Source organism: Amphiura filiformis, chromosome 14 (assembly GCF_039555335.1).
Source record: "Amphiura filiformis chromosome 14, Afil_fr2py, whole genome shotgun sequence".
Lineage (NCBI taxonomy): Eukaryota > Metazoa > Echinodermata > Ophiuroidea > Amphilepidida > Amphiuridae > Amphiura > Amphiura filiformis.
Genome location: NC_092641.1, coordinates 50,986,240 through 51,007,249, shown reverse-complemented (window position 1 = coordinate 51,007,249; position 21,010 = coordinate 50,986,240). Strand labels below are relative to the sequence as shown.

Sequence of the window (21,010 nt, the reverse complement as noted above, 5' to 3'; positions counted from 1 at the left end):
TGAACGATTAGATCATTGTGGCAATCATATAAATAGATGTTGTTCTGAAACAGTGGGACAAAATATTTGCGACGTTCCGCAGACAACTTCTATATCATCCGCATTTCATTTTATTTTACTTTAGCCTGGTTACCAACCAAATTCGACCTGCAGATTATCGAAACGCAGTAGAAGCCGTACTACAGTCTGACTATTTTAGTGCTCGAAATTATTAAGGTTGCAGTACCTATACACTCATACTTTGTGAGTAATAACTGCCATCACAGTTTAATTTTTGAGTCAAGCGGTAGTTTGATTCGGGATCAAAGTGTGCTGGTAGTCATTACTCAAAAATTTGATCCAGCAGAAATATGAACGTACAAGACTTAATATCAAACACTTTCTAATATGCAATTGCGCGCTATTCTCGTATCGTCAATTTGAGACATTGCTGACTTAGATTAATTATGAAATACCGAAGATATCAATTCATGAAACACATGCCGTTTCAAAAATATACAAACTCCATTTGCGTATCATGAATGCGGTTTTATCGGTGAAACACAGTAGATAGGTGGACCCGAGGTCTTTCACTACCATTGAACATGTTGAAATGACAAGAAAAGTGCATTTCGTATCTTATGAGATAATAGTGAACAGTGACTTTCCCTCAGATATCCTGTATTTCTTTAACAATTTTAGTCAGCAATGTCTCAAATGTATAATAAGAAAATAGCACTTGGTTGTCCACTTTAATTTGTTTTGATATCAAGTCGAATTTTGCCTACAGTGTCTACATATACTTTCGACCACTGCATCGCCGGTAGAGGAAACATGGATTCTTTGCTGAATGCGACGTCGTTACCAGAGGATTTCTCCAATATGTCTATGGAAACAGATAAGATGCCAGTCAATAGCTGGCCTGATGAGCCACCTGAATGCAGAGAAAGTGATTTCTCAGCATCTCTTTATCGTTTCCCTGACTGGTTGCTCACTCGCTTTTACGAACACAAATACTTTGAAAAGATCGTTATAACAGTTCTCATTCCCATTGTCTTTGTTTTCGGATTCGTCGGCAATGTTGCATTTTTGTTCGTTGTTGCTCGGCTGAAAGAGATGCGTACATTAACCAACTTTTATCTGGCCAATCTGGCTATTGTGGATCTGCTCTACGTTACTCTGACAGCGGTGAGATCCTGTCTTCAGTACGCGTTGTCTAATGGTCTAAAGGGATCGGAAATATTTCGCACAAATACTCAATGTTTGATTGGATATGGTAGTGAATATGCAACATTTTACGCTTCACTGTCGCTGGTAACGTTAGTAACCTTCGAACGATTCCTTGCAATTTGTTACCCTCTTAAGCATCGGGCGGTTAACACCAAGAAACGTACGGTTACTTTGGTGGTTATCTCATGGGTTATCGCGGTGGGTATTGCTGTACCTGTAGCACCAGCAGCGGGAAGAATTAGTAAAATCTGTTTGCTCTGGCCGTCGACTGAACGTTGGCAAAAATATCCAGCTATGGCGTACACTTGTTACTATGTCACACCCGGTTTTATTAATATTAGAGATCTTGCTTTGTTCATTCCGTTTGTTATAGTGCTTGTTATCAATACTGTGCTGTATAGCCAAATCATCGCGAGACTCAGCAATCGAGCTGTAATAACGAATGAAAGAAGCAAGGAACAATCCAGCGCCAACAAAGTTCGTAACCAAGTTGCCAGAATGCTGATAATTAACGGTATCATTTTCTTTTTATGCCTAGTGCCGTATCAAGTTGACAAGTTTCATCGTATCTTTTCTCGTTACACTGGTATTTATTGGTATGATAAAGATACACGCGCCGCTATAAATTGGGTCTCAAAATGCTTGTTGATTCTCAACTCTTCAATCAATCCATATGTATACAACTTTACTAACAACAAATATCGTTCAGCATTTGTGAAAGCTCTCGGGCTTGCGAAAAATGATGCAAAATCGTCAACAAAAATGTCATCTGCAGCCTCAACAAAGACGTCATCTGCAACACACACCACTAGGGCGAATAACATATAACGAAAACAGAATATTAACCCAGTTTGATGGTAGAAAGACTGTAAATATTTCCACGATATTACAAATCAATAAAACACGATTTTAATTGAGAACTTGGTATTCAATATGCATGCGACGTATAGTCGTTTGATCTTTTCCGTATTACATGAAGCTGAAGCTATACTACATCGCCGAACGATAGCTGAAGTAGAGGTCAAAATCATGAAAATAATACTAATCGTTGTCGAGGGTAAATGCAACCTTTCAGGCCTAATTCTAACACTGGGATTCTGTTTTAAAAGGTGTATGTATGCACTCAGAACGGTGGTCAAAAATTCTTTTGTTAAATGCATAGTCGCGCTAAAAGTCGATCGATACATGTTAAAATCAGCACAATTCAGAGATACACCTTTTTACTATGAAATTAATTTTCTTGGTCAAATATAAAGCAGTATTTTTATTTCTTCGGTAATGTCAGTTAAAAACATAGTGCTTGGATATATATTTTTTTTTAAATCCTGGTGTTAAAATAAGGCATGAAATTGTGTCTTTTAGTGTAAGATTTTTGATTTTTATAGGCCTTATCTTCGTCCGCGAGCTTTTTTTCGGAATTTACTTTTAACGTTTCAAACCAATACAGTTCGCTAAAGAAAGCTATTTCCCACCTCTGTAAGGCACATCGTGTGGGTCTGTCTATAGTTTGGTCAGAATTTCCGTTTTGATTTCACCGTTTTTCACGTCATGCTCCTAAAACATGTAAAATATCAAACTCAAGTACTTTATCTCGAAAGCAACAGCAGAAATAGTTGATAATTCCATTGTTGTAATCCAGGTCCCTTTTGCATTGAAAGCAATGATTACTCGACCAGCGATTTTGTAGCCCAAATATCACATTTGGGTGCTCTAGTAAATTAGATGAATTTTGGATTTTGCTCTCGTGATAGCCTGCAATGGCAAATTTTATATCCTTCATAATATATTCTCGTTCATTAATTGGTTAAACGAGTATCATGTGACCAAAAATAGTTTTGCTATTTTGCGAAGCAGTCAAAAAGCCAATTGATGAGGAAACGGGGTACTATTCAAAGTACTATATCCCCGGGAAATAGTTTTACTATCTCCCTCTGAGCGCGTATGACCTCATAGCCGCGTCGCAGTTTCTAGTGGTCGGTGCAACTCGCCACATACGCTGGATATCAGTACCGGTTCCGGGGTATTAATGTGTAGGAAGTCGTTGCGATGCATACAAGCAGCACAGAAGTGCAGCTAAAATACGGCGGTTTCATGGCATGATCTGAATACATCATGATCAGTATCTTAATATTGACAGTGAAATAACAGAGAACATGGTTACTCGTTTCACGGCGGTATTGTAGAAGTTACAACATTTCACGGTAAGCTTTAGCGAGCATTCAATCAAAACAAAGCTAAGCCAGACTATTCTTGACTAGGCCTAGGCTACATTTATGCATAGGTCTAAGTCTATGATAAAAACCTTGTGTTTCTAATATTTTAACCTATCAATGAACTAAGAATATATTAATAAAGGATATAAAACAAATATTTACTGCTCTAAATTCGGGATCTGGTGGGATCTATTGGTCCTCTCGGTGAACTGGAGACCGTGAGCCTACTACTGGCGGTTTCGGGAAAATAGTAGGCTCACGGTCTCCAGTTCACCTCGGGGACCAATAGATTCCACCAGATCCCTCATGTGCAGTAAATATCTGTATAATATTGTTTCTACGATTATGTCGACCATTTGTCTGTTTGATTAATCGTTCGTATTAAGAGACGCACGCTTGAGATCCACGGGAAAATCCACGGTCCAGACCAAAGCAAAATTAGCGTGTTATTATTGGGGATTGTCATTTTCTGACCCTCCTATCTCGAGGTGAATATTGTATGACCTACCCATCACAGGTTGGCCAATATTACCCTCAAATGTCAATAAATAGCCAGTGGCGTTTCGGTGTTACATTGTCGGGCGAGGGGGAGTAGATATACATCATTTTTATAGTATTATCAGTAGCGTATGCATGCGTTGGCACAATTTATGGAACCACTGCAAAGTATACTCAAGTTGAATTTTGGTACAAAACGGACATAGACCGGTTCAGTGGTTATAATTTGGTAATATGCGACCCGTTACAGTTACCGTATGTCGGCTACATGTGTCTCTCTTTCCACATTGTTGGCAGAAAATATCAAACAATAATAACAATCTGAAGTGGCGGTCATTTCAAATCATCTCCAAGTCAACGAGGTTCAGGAATGTCCTCTCATTGTTAGTGGGTGGCTAATACATACCTATATAAATAACAATACAATGCGTTTAGCTATGGCAAATAGAGACTGGAGCTGTGTAAGGCTCACACTATGACGAATAAGGGTGAACGGCAAACTACGTTAAGCTGTGGATTACAGTCTTGAACTAGCCGTCAATCATCGTGTGTTGACGTTAGTTGTCGTTGACGAATCCGCTAGCGACCGCAGCAGGCCGGTATTATCCGTCGCGTCCGTCGACAAATTTTCAACATGTTGAGGCCGTCTTTAGTCGTTTTGAGGTCGTCACAATTTCGTTGGTACTCGTTGTCAACGACCATTGACGAAAAAACAACGGCACTTAGTAACGTCACATCTCGAACACTGACGACACATTGTGGCAAGTATCGAAATTGTAACGATCTTGGTGCGACAATGACTTGCAAATTTTGTCCGGAGGGTGAAGGATGTTGACTGTTGATGGCGTGTCGTTTGCGAGTACCTGCGGCATTGCAACGGTGGTCTGCGATGGGTTACGATTTTTAAACGATGGTCCACGATTTTAAACTTTTTGTGTGATTTTAAACATTTTTTGACGTCAGTTTGATTTCAATAGACATACAAAAAGAAATATTAAAAATGTTCAAAAATATTAATATTTTTGATTATTATTGATATTGATATTGATGTTAATATTTTTGATTATTATTGATATTGATATTGATGTTAATAGTTTTGATTATTATTGATATTGATATTGATGTTAATATTTTTGATTATTATTGATACTGATATTAATATTTTTGATCATTATTGATATTGATGATAATATTTTTGATCATTATTAATATAGACGTTAATATTTTTGATTATAATTGATATTGATATTAATTATACTCTGGATTATTATTGATATTGATTTTAATATTTTTGATTATTATTGATATTAATATTTTTGAGTGGATGGCCAGAACGTTGTGAAGAGTGGGAACGCCAAAGTGGACTATACGACCCGCACACACACAGGCTTTGATGTCGGCCGCTGAGTCACGTTATCGTCGCCGCAATCCACCATCAACTACCGTTCCTTGCCGCCAGGAAAATCCGCTGCCAATCGTCTGACCTCGTTGCTTGTTGTCGGGCTCCGTCGAGACATCGTCACTCGCCGCCCAGACAACGTCCGATTTTGGTCGCTAGTCTCCTGCCGCAGCCTTTTGTCCCTTGCCGTCGTGTTGTCGCTGAATGTCGTACCCACTCGTCAGCGAATCTTGTTTTTCCTCTTGTGCCGTTGCTTTGCCGCCAACATTTTGTGATTTTCACGTTCGTCACCTTTCGTTGGTTATCAGCCGTCATAGTGTGAGCCAACCTTAACAAACAGTTCTATAGAAAGGTACAAGTCTATTATCCTCTTCAACAATTAATGATTGGTTTAGAATGTTATTTGACACCAGCAAAATGAGACATAATTATGTACCTTTTGCTGTAACGGATGACATAATGTGTTTATTAGTTTTAAGGTTTGCAACTATTTTAGACTGTTGCAATTTGGTAGTTCACAGCATCTTGCGAATGGTAGTGAGCTTTGGCAAAAATTACATTGATCATTTCACAGCGAGTGTGTAGAAGAATTCAAATATCACAGATATAGTTTTGTAGGTCCGGTGGTTCTTGAGTTATGTTGTTAAGAGGGCTGAAACAACAACACTTTTGTAAAACATACATAACTCATTAACAACCATAAATCAAGCAAGTTTTCAAAGTGTATGATTTGTAGAATTAACAAAACATCAAAGTGTTATTTTTCAATAATACATTAAGGGATCCAAAATGAGCGTTTATTGCGTTTCGACAGTATTTTGTGTGGGACATGAGAGCACCTCAGACCTACATCGAATTGCATTCTGAATACGAAGCATGTCTTTCTGATATCAAATAATTTTCATTGTTTAAAATCACAATATAATACAAATTTTATGACAAATTATAAAAATTTGATATTTTTCAAATTTTTGATATATAACAGTCCTCGAAGTAAATTATATAAATCTAATGATATATTCTTAAAGTGTATGTAGCAGGGAGGAAAAGCCGACGGTCAATTGAAAATTTTGAACTTTCATATTGAAGATATGGATTTTTTCCCTAAAAGACCTAATTTTTTTTGGTGTTTTGGGAAAAAAATCCATATCTTCAATACGAAGGGTCAAAATTGTTAATTGATCGTCGGCTTTTCATCCCACCTACATACACTTTAAGTATAAATCATAAATCAAGTACTGTTAAATATCAAAAATATCAATTTTTAATGATTTGCCATAAAATGTGTATTAAATTGCGAATTTCAAAAAATCAAAATTATTTGATATTAGAATGACATACTTCGTATTCAGAATGCAATTCGATATGTCTGATGCGCTCTAATGTCCCAAAATAAATACTGTCCAAACGTTCATACCCCAGCCCTTAATTAAGATAATAAAAATCGAAAAAAGTTGGCGCTTTGTTAAGTCGGGTATGCTGAATTCAAACATTTTGTGTGCCAAGCTGTATTTAAACCTCATGACCCAAAAAAACAACACACATTAACCTCTACATGATCATAAAGAGGGTAACAATTAAACAGGCTCCACAAACTTAACATTTCTGGGATCCGTAATTTGAAAGTGTTGTTGGAATAAATTTAAACTCATATTTGCCCCCTATATTATCCTATGGGGTCATTTGGGGTGTCTTTTTCAGGTCACGTACTCAAAATACTACCTGGCAGACAACAGATTCGAGTTCAGCATACACAATTAAACAAGAATAATGTGTTTGCCGACTTTTACGCAAACCTGCCGGTTGGAACGCGATTTTTGAAAAATAGACCCACAGTCTAACAGCGGTGCTTTGAGATGTGCACCACAGTGTAAAACGCTTATGAAATTTAGGATATTATAACTACTGGTATTAATGGTATAGTAAATTTTAATTTAATTTGTCGTAGTTGACGTTATAATTGCAATCATCATTATTATGATTCATGTCATGTTGTCAATATTGTATAGTATGATAAGCAGCGTATGCATGCATTGGAACAATATAGCATTGTATAGAGGCATTGCAAAGTATACTCAAGTTGCATTTGGGTACATAACGGACATAGACTGGTTCTAATTTGGATATAATGGTCAAGCGGCAAGCTGGCGTTTTGTTAATTCGGGTATTCTGAATTCACATATTTTGTCTGCCAAGCTTTATTTGAACCCTACTCCTCTTTTCGCCAAACGAAGGAAGCGTGGTTACCTTTTTTTAAATAGCCGAGTGAGAGGGTTTTCAATGAAATATTTTTTGTGTCAAAATTGAAGCATCCTATGTATAGAAGAATATAATTATGAATATTTACTGCACAGTGCAGATCGCATATAACGATTCGTGATACCCAATTGTGGCAGATTTGTGGTCGTTTAAGAAGCAGAGAATTTTATTTAAATTTTATATACGCCAAAATATTTTTTTAATTGAGCAAGAATTAGGATAGAAAAGACGTTGAAAGTTCTATGTAACAATTACATTAGAACCCGCCAAAGATTACTGTTTCGTTTTTATGGTAATATAATCTTTTATTTCCTGAAAAAAAATTGAGGTCTAATGTGGAATTTTTATATAAATGATAAAAACATCGAACGTGTATACAAGAAAAATGGTAGGTTCCACTATAGTATTATACTGACACACATGTATATACGATGTACGAGCGCACGTTTCCGGCGAGTCAAAATCGATCAAATGTATTGTCCATGTAGAGGCCCATTTATTGTCGGATTTCTGTATGTAGAACACGCAATTAGCAACAATTAAGCGCTATAAATACACATTAATGTTTTTACATTTTTTGTCTTTGCTTGTCACGTGGTAGGCCTATGTTGAAGTTGCGATTATATGTTCAAATAAGTTTCAAGTGGATACCAACAAGACAAGAGGCCGAGCGGTCTAATGCGCTAGGCTCATCCAAATCGGTGCGCCGTGAGTTCGAAAACCCGCCTCTGCCAAACTTAATTTTCCTTTTTTAAATTTCATATTGGGGAAATGTGACTGGAAGAATTTATGTATGGCGTGGAGTGGTGTGTTTGAACAGCTGCGTTTCTTTTTGTGCAGACTTTAGTTAGCAAGCTATGAAGCTAAACAGGTCCAATAAGGTCAAATTGCATGCTGTCAAATTGCTGCAGGGGTGAAAAATAAGTATCTTCGAGAAAAGAAAAGAACAGAAAAAGGCAAACTGTTGTTCTTTGTTCAAGGGATAGAGGAAAAGACTAGTTTTTACTCTCTGCAATGTGAAGTTCAGAAGATAGATGATCAATAAATAAATAAATACAAATGTCATTGAATCCTATAGATCTTTTAACTATATGTCGTGTAACATACCATACTAACTAGACATTGCAGATAGTGCAAACAATTCTTTTTCTGAAACCTCTGACCTATGTGAACAATTTGCCTAAATTTTACTAACATTTGAGCAAATTTGATATTTGACCCATGCACAACAAGCAAATCGATCTTAGAACTTTTGTGCCTTACTGTAGGTTGTACGCTCACAAACTTCACATTTCTGGGATCCATATGGCAAGACGAATAATTAGACATGTTCGAAATTGTTGTTGGAATAAAACTAATTTTCGCCCCTTATATGATCCTATGGGATCATGGGTGGGGGGAGGGGTGAGGGTCGCGTACTAAAAATACTGTCTGACAGTATAAGACAATAGATTCGAGTTCAGCATACACAAACAATGAAAATGTGGTTGCCAACTTTTACGCAAACTTGTCGGTTGGAACGCGATTTTTCCAAAATAGAACCAGTATAACAGCGGTGCACCTCAATGTAAAGGGCTTATGAAATTTATGATATTATAACTACTGGTATTAATGGTATAGTAAATTTTAATTAAATTGTTGTACTTGTGTGGTTGCGATTATCATTATTATGATTCATGTCATGTTGTCAATATCGTATTTTAAATTGTTCAATAATAAATAATATTCACAGATAATATAATAAAAGTATGAATTCGGTGTTCGTTACATGTTATCAAGGCCAAGGCCATTGTTATTTTATTAATGTAAACGTTGTCTAAAACAATCTTACTTCTAAATTATTCTATTAAAAATACCACATTCCTGTGTCTGAATTACGATGCCACAGAACACTAGAATAGAGAAGCAGTACTAATAAATGGTAAACCATGCATGTATTCATCAAGTTTAAAAAGCCCCCCCCCCCCATCTCGGCTCAGTTTTTGAAACATGGTCACATTGGGAAAAAAGTGCTGATTTAAGGGATGTGGCAATTTAAAAGCGATCTCCGAAAAGTTTTTTGATACGTTCATTAATTTCTCAAAAAGTAAAAATCCCAGTTAACAAATAACGGTTAAAATGAAAGCTATTATTGGGGGCTAATTATTGTATCAATTTGAAAGTCCTAACACCAATGTTAACATTTGTTTCGGTGACCCAAGTTCGTAGTCATTTACGCTCACGCTCTTTTTTACAGATCGCCTGGAATTGAATATTTAGGTTTCAGCGTTTGTCCGAAAAAGGTGATATGTTTTTGAAAAGCGTTCCCGCTTGGAATGTAAATAGTTATTGTTGATATGTTACTGTTCACGATTTTAATGTATACACTCTTTAGCCGACAATACATTAGAGAATGAATTTGGAGAAATCCTTCTGATAATTACAAACACTCGCTGAGCAGCAAGACCTTCCCTCTTAAAGCTTTTAATCCGATAAGCTGATTATCTATTTGTTTTCATGAATTGGAAGACATTCTTTGATGTATTACTGAGCTCAATCATCTGAAATTACTGGAGCGTAAGCCACCCAGGCTGGTGGCTCAGCATAGTATTTTATTAACAGACGGTTTTCTCCAAATTCATTTCCTAATGATTTTCAATGCATTTTACACGTTATACATTATTTCTCAAGACTTTGAATTTGTTTCTACGCCTACCTGTTATGGGTTTGAGAACTTTTAATTCCAAAGTTGAGCTCTTTCGACTAACCATATTCGAGTATAAACAAAAGATGTAATTTATTCTTGCATGAATTTTTTTTAATCATATGCAAGCCAGGACTCGGCTCATTAAACAAAAGGAATGAGCTTGTTAGTACTTGTAGACACAGAAAGAAATTTCTTTTATGTAATGCAACTTGAGTATTGATTGATTGTTTTCTCAAGTTTTGTAAACTCAGTTGAACAGTGTGTGTTTAGTATAAACTAATGTGTGTGTTTAGTATAAACCATCTCGCCCAGTGTGTGTTTAGTATAAACCATCTCGCCCAAGGAGGGCGAGATGGCCGAGTGGTTAAGGCATTGCGCTGCCGGCCGGGAGATGCGATCGACGAGGGTTCGAGCCTTGGGCTTGCCTTAGGTGAAAATTCTCTTCCCTCCCAAAAAGTTCCTATATGGTCAGGAATCCTTCAATTCAGTTCAGAAATTTAATCTCAGAATTTAATTGAAGAATTTCTTCTCGCCCCCATACACTGCTTATCACGTGCAGATATAGGTAGTGTATGTGCTTCGTCCGTGGTTCGGAAGTCACGTAAAGCCGTTGGTCCCTTGTACAGGAGGGCTCTCGATCATCCCTGTGCACGTAAAAGTGTCAGAGCTATTCGGAAAGAGTAGGGGATCACCCCCGGTTCTGGTATCTGTACCCCCTTCCCCTAGGTTCCAGGGCTAGTTGTCTGTACAGTGATAGTAATAGATTAGTTGTGTTTGTGAAATGGTGATATAGATTATTCATGTAAAAATCGAAATTCGAAAATTACACTGCCGTTGCAGTGACGCGTGAATTGTCGAAATACACTGCCGTTGCAGTGGTGCGCCTGAAAAATAGGCGGGATTTCCTTGAATTATTATTATTATTATTATAACATCATTCATTGCAACTGAGGAGTGTGGGTCTCTGTAGTACACAACCATGGAATATCCAGGTTTACTGGATAAATTTAATGGATAAGGCGAGGCAACCAGGTTTAGGACGGGGGAAAAAGGAAAAGACGTGGACAAGCTGAGGTTCAACGATCGGCGTTGATGCAATATGGTTTAAGAGTACGAAGTTTGGCTATCCAAAATGATTCACGTTTCAAAATGATATTCTCGTGGTGTTTGTAAATCATTTCAAGCCCCATCAAAGAGATATCGGAGATGGAATGGTCAGGGGAGTTGAAATGATCGACAATAGGGAGTTTCTTTTTGGCATTTTTGACGTCTGATAACACATTGGAGAATTCAAAATGTGGCTGAGGTCAAACTAGGGGCAAATCTGAAAATGTTATGGTTAACGGTAACAATAATTTGTTATGGATATCCATAACGCAATAAAAGTGATACTGCCAACCGTAACATTTTTCATAAGAATGGTAAAAACACTCCACGGTCTAAAACGTCCTCATTCTTAAATAAACGCCCCTACAAAATCTATATGAATAAATACTTCAATTAATACCCTAATAACTTAATTTTGTCAATTCAATTAAGATATTTTGATTCCTTCATTACTAAATCAGTCCTCAAACATGTCAAACCTGAAGAACAATATGTGTAAATCAACCCATTTTACTCCCCTATCCAGCTAAATAAAGATGTGACCCCGGGATGTGACCTTGTACATAACCTCCAGTTATATCACTAGTAGTATTTCTCTTCACCAGAATCCAACTTATCACTCTAAAAGTGCATAAATAGGGAAGTATTTATCAGAATGAGTCAAAAAAGCAGAGATTGGCAATATGTTACGGTTAGCCATAACAGAGATGTGATTTTTTATGGCTGACGGTAACAAACTGGTGTGTTAATGTTACGAGTACTGGGACAGACTGTTACACCCTATCCAGTCATGTGACACCCCTCACAGTGTCGACACCATATATTATAAATATAAACTTAATACTCCGTTGGTGAGCGACGGGCGATTGGTATTTCACCGAACGCAAGAAAAGGAGTCCTATCTGATTGGCTAGAAATCGATCGCTAGATCGCTCAGTGGTGGAGTACAAACTTTAAATGGAGAGATGTATTCAATTCAATTGAAATCAACATTCTCTTATTGACGCAGATAAAGAAAGTGGTATAGTGTGTTGATATATACATTGTATAGACGTGTGATTTAATATTCTGTTCCTTTATATAATTGTAATTCTCAAACAGTTTAATATATCACAATTTTGATGAACGATTTCAAAATCGTTACGGATAAAATGCAGCAAAACATATCCACAGCAAACAGCAATCCTTGCTAATTAGTGTATTGCATTTCCAGTTAGTGTATTGGAAACAAAACCTGGGTTTTACCTGACAAAAATCGAATATCATATGGGGTACTTGATCATGCGCGAATCGTAAAAACATAGAATAGAAACTCTGTTGCAGGCTATGTGGTATCTCATATCGTGTGCATATGGTATGTTTAGCCTGAGTCGCTCGGCCTATCTCTAACAAAATCGCCATGCGTAGCTTTTGAAAAACGAGAGGATTCGCCGTACTATCACGGCAAATTTTGACACGAAGATATAGGGATGATGACGCTGTGCCCCTGGTACCTTTTGCTGTGATATGAGGTGTAATACCTGTGCTCATGTCTGAACGAAACTCACATCCGCAGTCCCAATGGGGGTTTTGACATCACCCCCCGCCCCCACTTCACATGCATTTCTCGCAATGTAGTTTATTATATCCAGTGTACCAAATGCCATATACTGTACATAGGGGAAACCAGCCGACGATTAGCAGATCGAACCACAGTACATCTCCGCTCCATTTCTAAGAACTTCGCTGGTTTCCCTGTTGCTCGCCATTTCTATTCTCCTTCTCTTTGCAATGTTAGCCACTTCAGAGTTTCCGCCGTTATTCAATCTCGCGGCTCTAATAAGGACAGACTTATTGCAGAGCACCGTCTGATATTCAAACTCGGCACTATGCAACCTCGTGGACTTAATAACAAGTTTTGTACATAGTTGCTTAAGGGGTTGTGATGGTGTTCAATTTCTAAATATTTGACATCCATTATTCTAAACACAACGTTTCTAATCTAAACACATTCTTGCCTTCACTTTCTAAACGCTGTTTTTGCAGTGAATATAGAGACTAAACACATAACAGCACATATAAATGCCTTTATGCGTTACGTAATTGATACGCCCAGTCAGATGTATTCCACTCCTGCCAAACACAAGTCACCCAATTTTGAAAACTAGACTTTGAATATACACTCTCATGAATATTAATTGGCAACATTTTACAATATGTCAGCGTTCAAATCGGATACAATAGAACAATAAACCCTGCAGTGCGCTAAGTAAACCCAGCTAGTCAAATCGAGAGGGGAAAGAAAAGGTGGGCAGCAAAGAAGAAAAATCGAAACATGCTACTCATCAACATTGATACCAGACGGTGCAAGAGTGCGTAGTTTTGCAATCCAGAAGGACTCTCGGATACGGATGATTTTCACAGATTTGGCAGATTTGGTACGGATCTGTTCAATTCCGGTAACTTTGGCATGCTTGACATTGTGACCGCGAAGATTGAAGTGTCTCACGTAGGGCAAGTTTTTAGTGGTGCGTGTTATTTCCTATCTCGTGCTGTTAAACCGAGTGTACAAACTGGTGGTGGTTTTCATTATGTTTTGTTACCTGAAGAGATTTGATCATGTCTGACCAAATCGATGGTAATAACTCTAGTATTGAGGGATTAACATTTAACCACAAATTGCCTCAGGTAAAACTCACTTCCTGAGAACTATACACCACACAAGGTCATTTTTATGTAACTCATTGACCCATTTGTGTTATATACTGCCTCTAGCTATAATGACATCCTTGTGATCTGGTCAACTCATTGACAGATACGAACTTCAGGAGGGAATTCAATTTTTGATCAATTCTCTCCAGGTAGTGATACGTATTGTTCAGGTGTATTGCAGATGACACTTCTGGCAAGTAATAACGTAGACGATCCATGAAGACTTAAAAATCAATGTGACTGGTGATGTTGAAAGTATGGAGAATACATCGTCGCCAGAGTGCTACACTATCGTAAGTGACATTTTTGGCCAAAATGAGATTTTGACGAATTATGGAAGGCCATATAAAAACGCACATTTTAAACCAGGTTCTAAGTTTCAAAATTGCTTAATTATTTTTTAATTAATAAAATTAAATATCGTAAGTGCAATGCAATTTTAATTAATGCATGCAAGACTATCGTATGTGCCACTTACGTTAGTCTTGCACGCTAATTTTGTTTTTCATTTGCTGCAAGACCATCGTATGTGCCACATACGCTACTTTATTGGGCCTAAACAACAACATCACGGAATGCTACAACATCGTAAGTGCAAAGCAGTCTCTAACACATCACTGGCTGTGACGCTGACGGCTGTATGCGTTGTCATCATGCTGGCTAAGTTCATAGCATGGTAATAGAGACGATAAATTAGGTGTTTTTACACAGCCGTGACGTTTAGTCACGGCTGTGTCTTTATTCTTACAGGATCTTCTTCTTGCCGTGACGTTAGTCACGGCTGTGTCTTTTTTCTTACAGGTTCTTTCTTTCTTCTTACCTAGCCGGGACACCGGCTAGGTCTTGTGATGCTATCGGATCTTTCTTCTGCTTCTTTCTGGCAACACGTGCGTGACTTGCCACGTTTCGCCCCAGCTCTGTTATGCTTTGACCGATTTTGACTATACTTGGTCGCAAACACCACTGACCATGTCCCCACATGTGACATGACATTGAACTCCATTTGACCTTTGACCTGCTCACAATGGCAAAATGCGATTTTACTCTAAAATGCTTCTTCTTCCACAAATAACATGTGATGGTGACATGCTTAGGTCATGTGACTTGACTTTGGTCGGTGTCTATAGGGTGTTCACAGATAAGGGGTCAAAGGTCATTAAGGGGTCATTTCCGGTCTGAAAGCTAAAATATTCAAAAATCACTGCTTTTACAAATTACATAGCAGAGTGTTGTCATTAACACACTTGCATTGCTACTAACCAGGGTCCTTGGGGTGCTTACAGTTTTGGGGTCAAAGGTCATTAAGGGGTCGCTTCCGGTCAAAACCAAAAATCATCAAATATGTTCATTTTTTTTATATCTCAAAACGTAACCAGACCAGAGTGACATAAACTTCATATATGCATTAGTGTTACCCGATGTATGCACGGTATTTTTATTTTTTTGGTCAAAGGTCATTTAGACGTCATTTCCGGTTTTAAGCTAAATAACTTCAAGAATTTTTATCTCCATAACTAAGCATAGTAGATTTTTAAATTTAAACTGTAACAATGCATTTTCTCGGTGTATATGAGGGTTTTTTTATATTGGGGTCAAAGGTCATTAAGGAGGTCAAAACGTCAAATATGCCAAAAAATGTTTAAAATTACGGAAAAGTAGCTGCATCTCAGCCTATGGAAGACGGATAAAGCACCTACATACTACAGTGATGCACCATTAATGGTGTGAGATGTCCATAATAGCCGGTCAAAGGTCAAACTTTAAGATAAGACTGGCATTTCCGGCCGGGCTAGGTCCAGATCTGTAACCAGATCTAGTTTCTTCTTTCTTCTTCTGTCAACCATTACATTTGCTCTAGCACTCACATGCTTACATCGATTTTGACCTAACTTGGTCACAATGATCATTGACCATGCCCCTACATGTCACATGAAACTTGTGGGGTCAAAGGTCACGCAGGGTCACAGGGGTCAAAAACGTGATTTCAACTAAAATGCATCTTCTCCCACAACTTACGTAGGACAGCGACCCTACTTGCACACATGCATTGTTATTACCCAGTGTCTATGTGGTGTACACATATTTGGGGTCAAAGGTCATTAAGGGGTCACTTCCGGTATAAAACGAAAAACCTTCAAAAATGTGTATTAGCTAAGTAAAACATAGCACAGTAACGGTATGTTCACATATGATCTGCAGTCACCCAATGTACATGTGGTATTTTTTTTATTTGGGGTCAAAGCTCATTAAGGGGTCACTTCCGGTATAAAAAGAAATGCCTTTAAAATGCATCTTCTTCCACAAATTATGTGGGACAGAGATGCCACTTGCACACATGCATTGCTATTACTCAGTGTCTATAAATTATACACATATTTGAGGTCAAAGGTCGTTAAGGGGTCACTTCCGGTATAAAACGAAATACCTTCAAAATTTTTATTAGATAAGTAAAACATGGGACAGTAACGGTATGTTCACACATGATGTGCAGTCACCCAATGTATATGTGGTATTTTTTTATTTGGGGTCAAATCTCATTAAGGGGTCACTTCCGGTATAAAACGAAATACCTTTAAAATGCATCTTCTTCCACAGATTCTGTAGGACAGTGACGCCACTTGCACACATGCATTGTTATTATCCAGTGTCTATGGGGTGTACACAGATTTGGGGTCAAAGGTCATTAAGGGGTCACTTCCGGTATAAAACGAAAATCTTTAAAATGCTTCTTCTTCTTCTACTAATTACGTAGGACAGTGACGCCACTTGCACACATGCATTGTTATAACACAGTGTCTATATGGTGTACACACATTTGGGGTCAAAGGTCAGTAAGGGGTTACTTCCGGTATAAAACGATATACCTTCAAAATATCCCTTCTGCCACAAAAAGCATAGCAAAGTGATGCCACATGGACATGTGCATTGACATTAACCAATGTCTATGGGGTTTTCATATATTTTGGGGTCAAAGGTGATGAAGGGGTCACAGCACGGCTGTGTTCGTGGTCTTAGACCACAGCTAAGTCTAGTTACACAGCCGTGACGTTAGTCACGGCTGTGTCTTTTTTCTTACAGGATCTTCTTCTTCTTTCTTCTTTCTGTCAACCATTACATTTGCTCTAGCACTCACATGCTTATATCGATTTTGACTTAACTTGGTCACAATGATCATTGACCGTGCCCCTAAATGTCACATGAAACTTGTGGGGTCAAAGGTCACGCAGGGGTCATAGGGGTCAAAAACGTGATTTCAACTAAAAATGCATCTTCTCCTACAGATTACGTACGACAGTGACGCCACTTGCACACATGCGTTGTTATTAACCAGTGTCTATATGGTGTACACAGATTTGGGGTCAAAGGTCATTAAGGGGTCACTTCCGGTATAAAACGAAATACTTTCAAATTTTTTTATTAGCTAAGGAAAAACATACGACAGTAACGGTATATTCACATATGAGTTGCAGTTACCCAATGTATATGTGGTATTTTTTATTTGGGGGCAAAGGTCATTAAGGGGTCACTTCCGGAATAAAACGAAATACCTTTAAAATGCATCTTCTCCCACAAATTACGTAGGACAGTGACACCACTTGCACACATGCATTGCTATTACCCAGTGTCAATGTGGTGTACACAGATTTGGGGCCAAAGGTCATTAAGGGGCCACTTCCGGTATTTCTTCTTTCTTTCTTCTTTCTGTCAACCATTACATTTGCTCTAGCACTCACATGCTTATATCGATTTTGACTTAACTTGGTCACAATGATCATTGACCGTGCCCCTACATGTCACATGAAACTTGTTTTGGTCAAAGGTCACGCAAGGGTCATAGGGGTCAAAAACGTGATTTCAACTAAAATGCATCTTCTCCTACAGATTACGTACGACAGTGACGCCACTTGCACACATGCGTTGTTATTATCCAGTGTCTATATGGTGTACACAGATTTGGGGTCAAAGGTCATTAAGGGGTCACTTCCGGTATAAAACGAAATACTTTCAAATTTTTTTATTAGCTAAGGAAAACATAGGACAGTAACGGTATATTCACATATGAGTTGCAGTTACCCAATGTATATGTGGTATTTTTTTATTTGGGGTCAAAGGTCATTAAGGGGTCACTTCCGGAATAAAACGAAATACCTTTAAAAATGCATCTTCTCCCACAAATTACGTAGGACAGTGACACCACTTGCACACATGCATTGCTATTACCCAGTGTCAATGTGGTGTACACAGATTTGGGGCCAAAGGTCATTAAGGGGCCACTTCCGGTATAAATTGAAATATCTTCAAAAAAATTTATTAGCTAAGAAAAACATAGGAGAGTAATGGTATGTTCACACATGAATTGTGTTTAACCAATGTATATATGATATTTTTTTATTTGGGGTCAAAGGTCATTAAGGGGTCATTTCCGGTATAAAACGAAATACCTTTAAAATGCATCTTCTCCCACAAATTACTCAGGACAGTGATGCCACTTACACACATGCATTGTTATTACCCAGTGTTTATGGGGTGTACACAGATTTGGGGTCAAAGGTCATTAAGGGGCCACTTCCGGTCTGAGACGAAAAACTTTCAAAATGCCCCTTCTGCCACAAATAACCTGGCAAAATAATGCCACGTGCACGCATACATTGACATTAGCCAATGCCTATGGGGTTTTCATATATTTTGGGGTCAAAGGTCATTAAGAGGTCACAACACGGCTGTGTTCGTGGTCTTAGACCACAGCTAAGTCTAGTTAGTTTTAGATTCAGTAATAAGTATTGAGAGATAACATTACGGCAAAAGGTGTCTTGCTATTGTTACACAGCCGTGACGTCACGGCTGTGTCTTTTTTCTTACAGGTTCTTCTTTACCTAGCCGGGACACCGGCTAGGTCTTGGGATGCTATCGGATCTTTCTTTCTTTCTGGCAACACGTGACATTTTGCGTGACTTGCCACGTTTCGCCCTAGCTCTGTTATGCTTTGACCGATTTTGACTATACTTGGTCACAAACACCACTAACCATGTCCCCACATGTGACATGACATTGAACTCCATTTGACCTTTGACCTGCTCACAATGGCAAAAATGCGATTTTACTCTAAAATGCTTCTTCTTCCACAAATAACATGTGATGGTGACATGCTTAGGTCATGTGACTTGACTTTGGTCGGTGTCTATAGGGTGTTCACAGATAAGGGGTCAAAGGTCATTAGGGGGTCATTTCCGGTCTGAAAGCTAAAAATATTCAAAAAATCACTGTTTTTACAAATTACATAGCAGAGTGTTGTCATTAGCACACATGCATTGCTATTAGCCAGGGTCTTTGGGGTGTCTACAGTTTTGGGGTCAAAGGTCATTAAGGGTCGCTTCCGGTCAAAAACCAAAAATCATCAAATATGTTCATTTTTTATATCTCAAAACGTAACCAGACCAGAGTGACATAAACTTCATATATGCATTAGTGTTACCTGATGTATGCACGGTATTTTTATTTTTTGGTCAAAGGTCATTTAGACGTCATTTCCGGTTTTAAGCTAAATAAGTTCAAGAATTTTTATCTCCATAACTAAGCACAGTAGATTTTTTAAATTTAAACTGTAACAATGCATTTTCTCGGTGTATATGAGGTTTTTTTTATATTGGGGTCAAAGGTCATTAAGGGGGTCAAAACGTCAAATTTGCAAAAAAAAATGTTTAAAATTACGGAAAAGTAGCTGTATCTCAGCCTATGGAAGACGGATAAAGCCCCTACATGCTACAGTGATGCACCATTAATGGTGTGAGATGTCCATAATAGCCGGTCAAAGGTCAAACTTTAAGTTAAGACTGGCATTTCCGGCCCAGCTAGGTCCAGATCTGTAACCAGATCTAGTTCTTTCTTTCTTTACACAGCCGTGACCCACGGCTGTGTCTTGTATCGTACGAGATCTCAGTCACACAGAATTTTCTTCTGTCAACCTGACCTTTTGACCCCAATCTATTTTGTGCTCTAGCTCCTACATACTTCCATCAATTTTGACCAAATTTGGTCACAAGAATCACTGACCATAACTGCACATGACCTTTGGGAGGTCAAAGGTCAGACTAGGTTCAATAAATTAAAATTTAGCATTTTCTGTTTCAAAATGCATCTTCTTCTACAGATCACATTATTCAAACACGTTACTTGCACATAAGCATTGGCTGTAGCTACTGTCTACAGGGTGTACACAGATTTTTGAAATTTTGAGGTTAAGTGGGTCTTTTTGGCCTTTTTTCAAAAAGGTGCAATCTCTACAACAGATCTACATGTTACCCCACCTGCAGGTCGTCAATGGCACGTACTGTACTATCGCACACAAACGTACTGCCGAGTTATGCTATGCATGTAATTGACACGTGATCAACAGTTTTAGAGCGATTTTCAGACAGTGCTCCAATTAAATCATTGCTTGGTGATGTATTATCGTGCAAGCGTACTCAGATTTCCGTCGCTGGCTGGACGAACATTGCGTCATATGCTAAAAATACCATCTTTAGCACAAAACAAATCGCGGCGAGAAAAGTACAAACACGGCTTTAACGTGCGATCGCTGCCATTAATAGGCAAATCGACATATCTCAATTTCGCTGAAAGAAATTGACATAATTATGTTGATTTTGTCCAATTGGAGAACTTGTAATTGACATAAGTAAGCTAATTTACATAAAATCGACATAGTGACATTTCCAAGAAAAGTGAAGGCCGGTTGCAGCAACCAGTAAACAGTAATAAATTTGACACTAGTTTTCACATAATGAACATATGTCGATTTCTCCTAAGGTAATTGACATTATCTACATTTTACGAAAATTAGCTTACTTATGTCGATTAGTTCTGCTATTGGATGAAATCAACATAATTATGTCGATTTCACTTAAAGAAATTGACATATGTCAATTTGTCCATTTATGGCAGCGATCG

General features: G+C 38.0%; 1 protein-coding gene across 2 annotated transcripts; it reads left to right on the top strand.

Moving 5' to 3' along the window:
• Nucleotides 1-79: 79 nt before the first annotated feature.
• On the top strand, nt 80-3,600 carry LOC140170271 (growth hormone secretagogue receptor type 1-like). Of its 2 annotated transcripts, none has more exons than XM_072193641.1 (2): nt 80-216; nt 753-3,600. In XM_072193641.1, the coding sequence occupies exon 2, from the start codon at nt 814-816 to the stop codon at nt 2,035-2,037; it is 1,224 nt and encodes a 407-aa protein (XP_072049742.1). In that variant the 5' UTR covers nt 80-216; nt 753-813; the 3' UTR covers nt 2,038-3,600. The 2 variants fall into 2 exon arrangements, with proteins under 2 accessions (XP_072049742.1, XP_072049741.1); XM_072193640.1 differs by having other exon boundaries at nt 80-243; nt 770-3,600.
• Nucleotides 3,601-21,010: the final 17,410 nt, after the last annotated feature.

Bases quoted from the DNA above. Each gene is read 5' to 3' on its own strand.
- LOC140170271 (XM_072193641.1), top strand. From the start codon at position 814: ATGGATTCTTTGCTGAATGCGACGTCGTTACCAGAGGATTTCTCCAAT.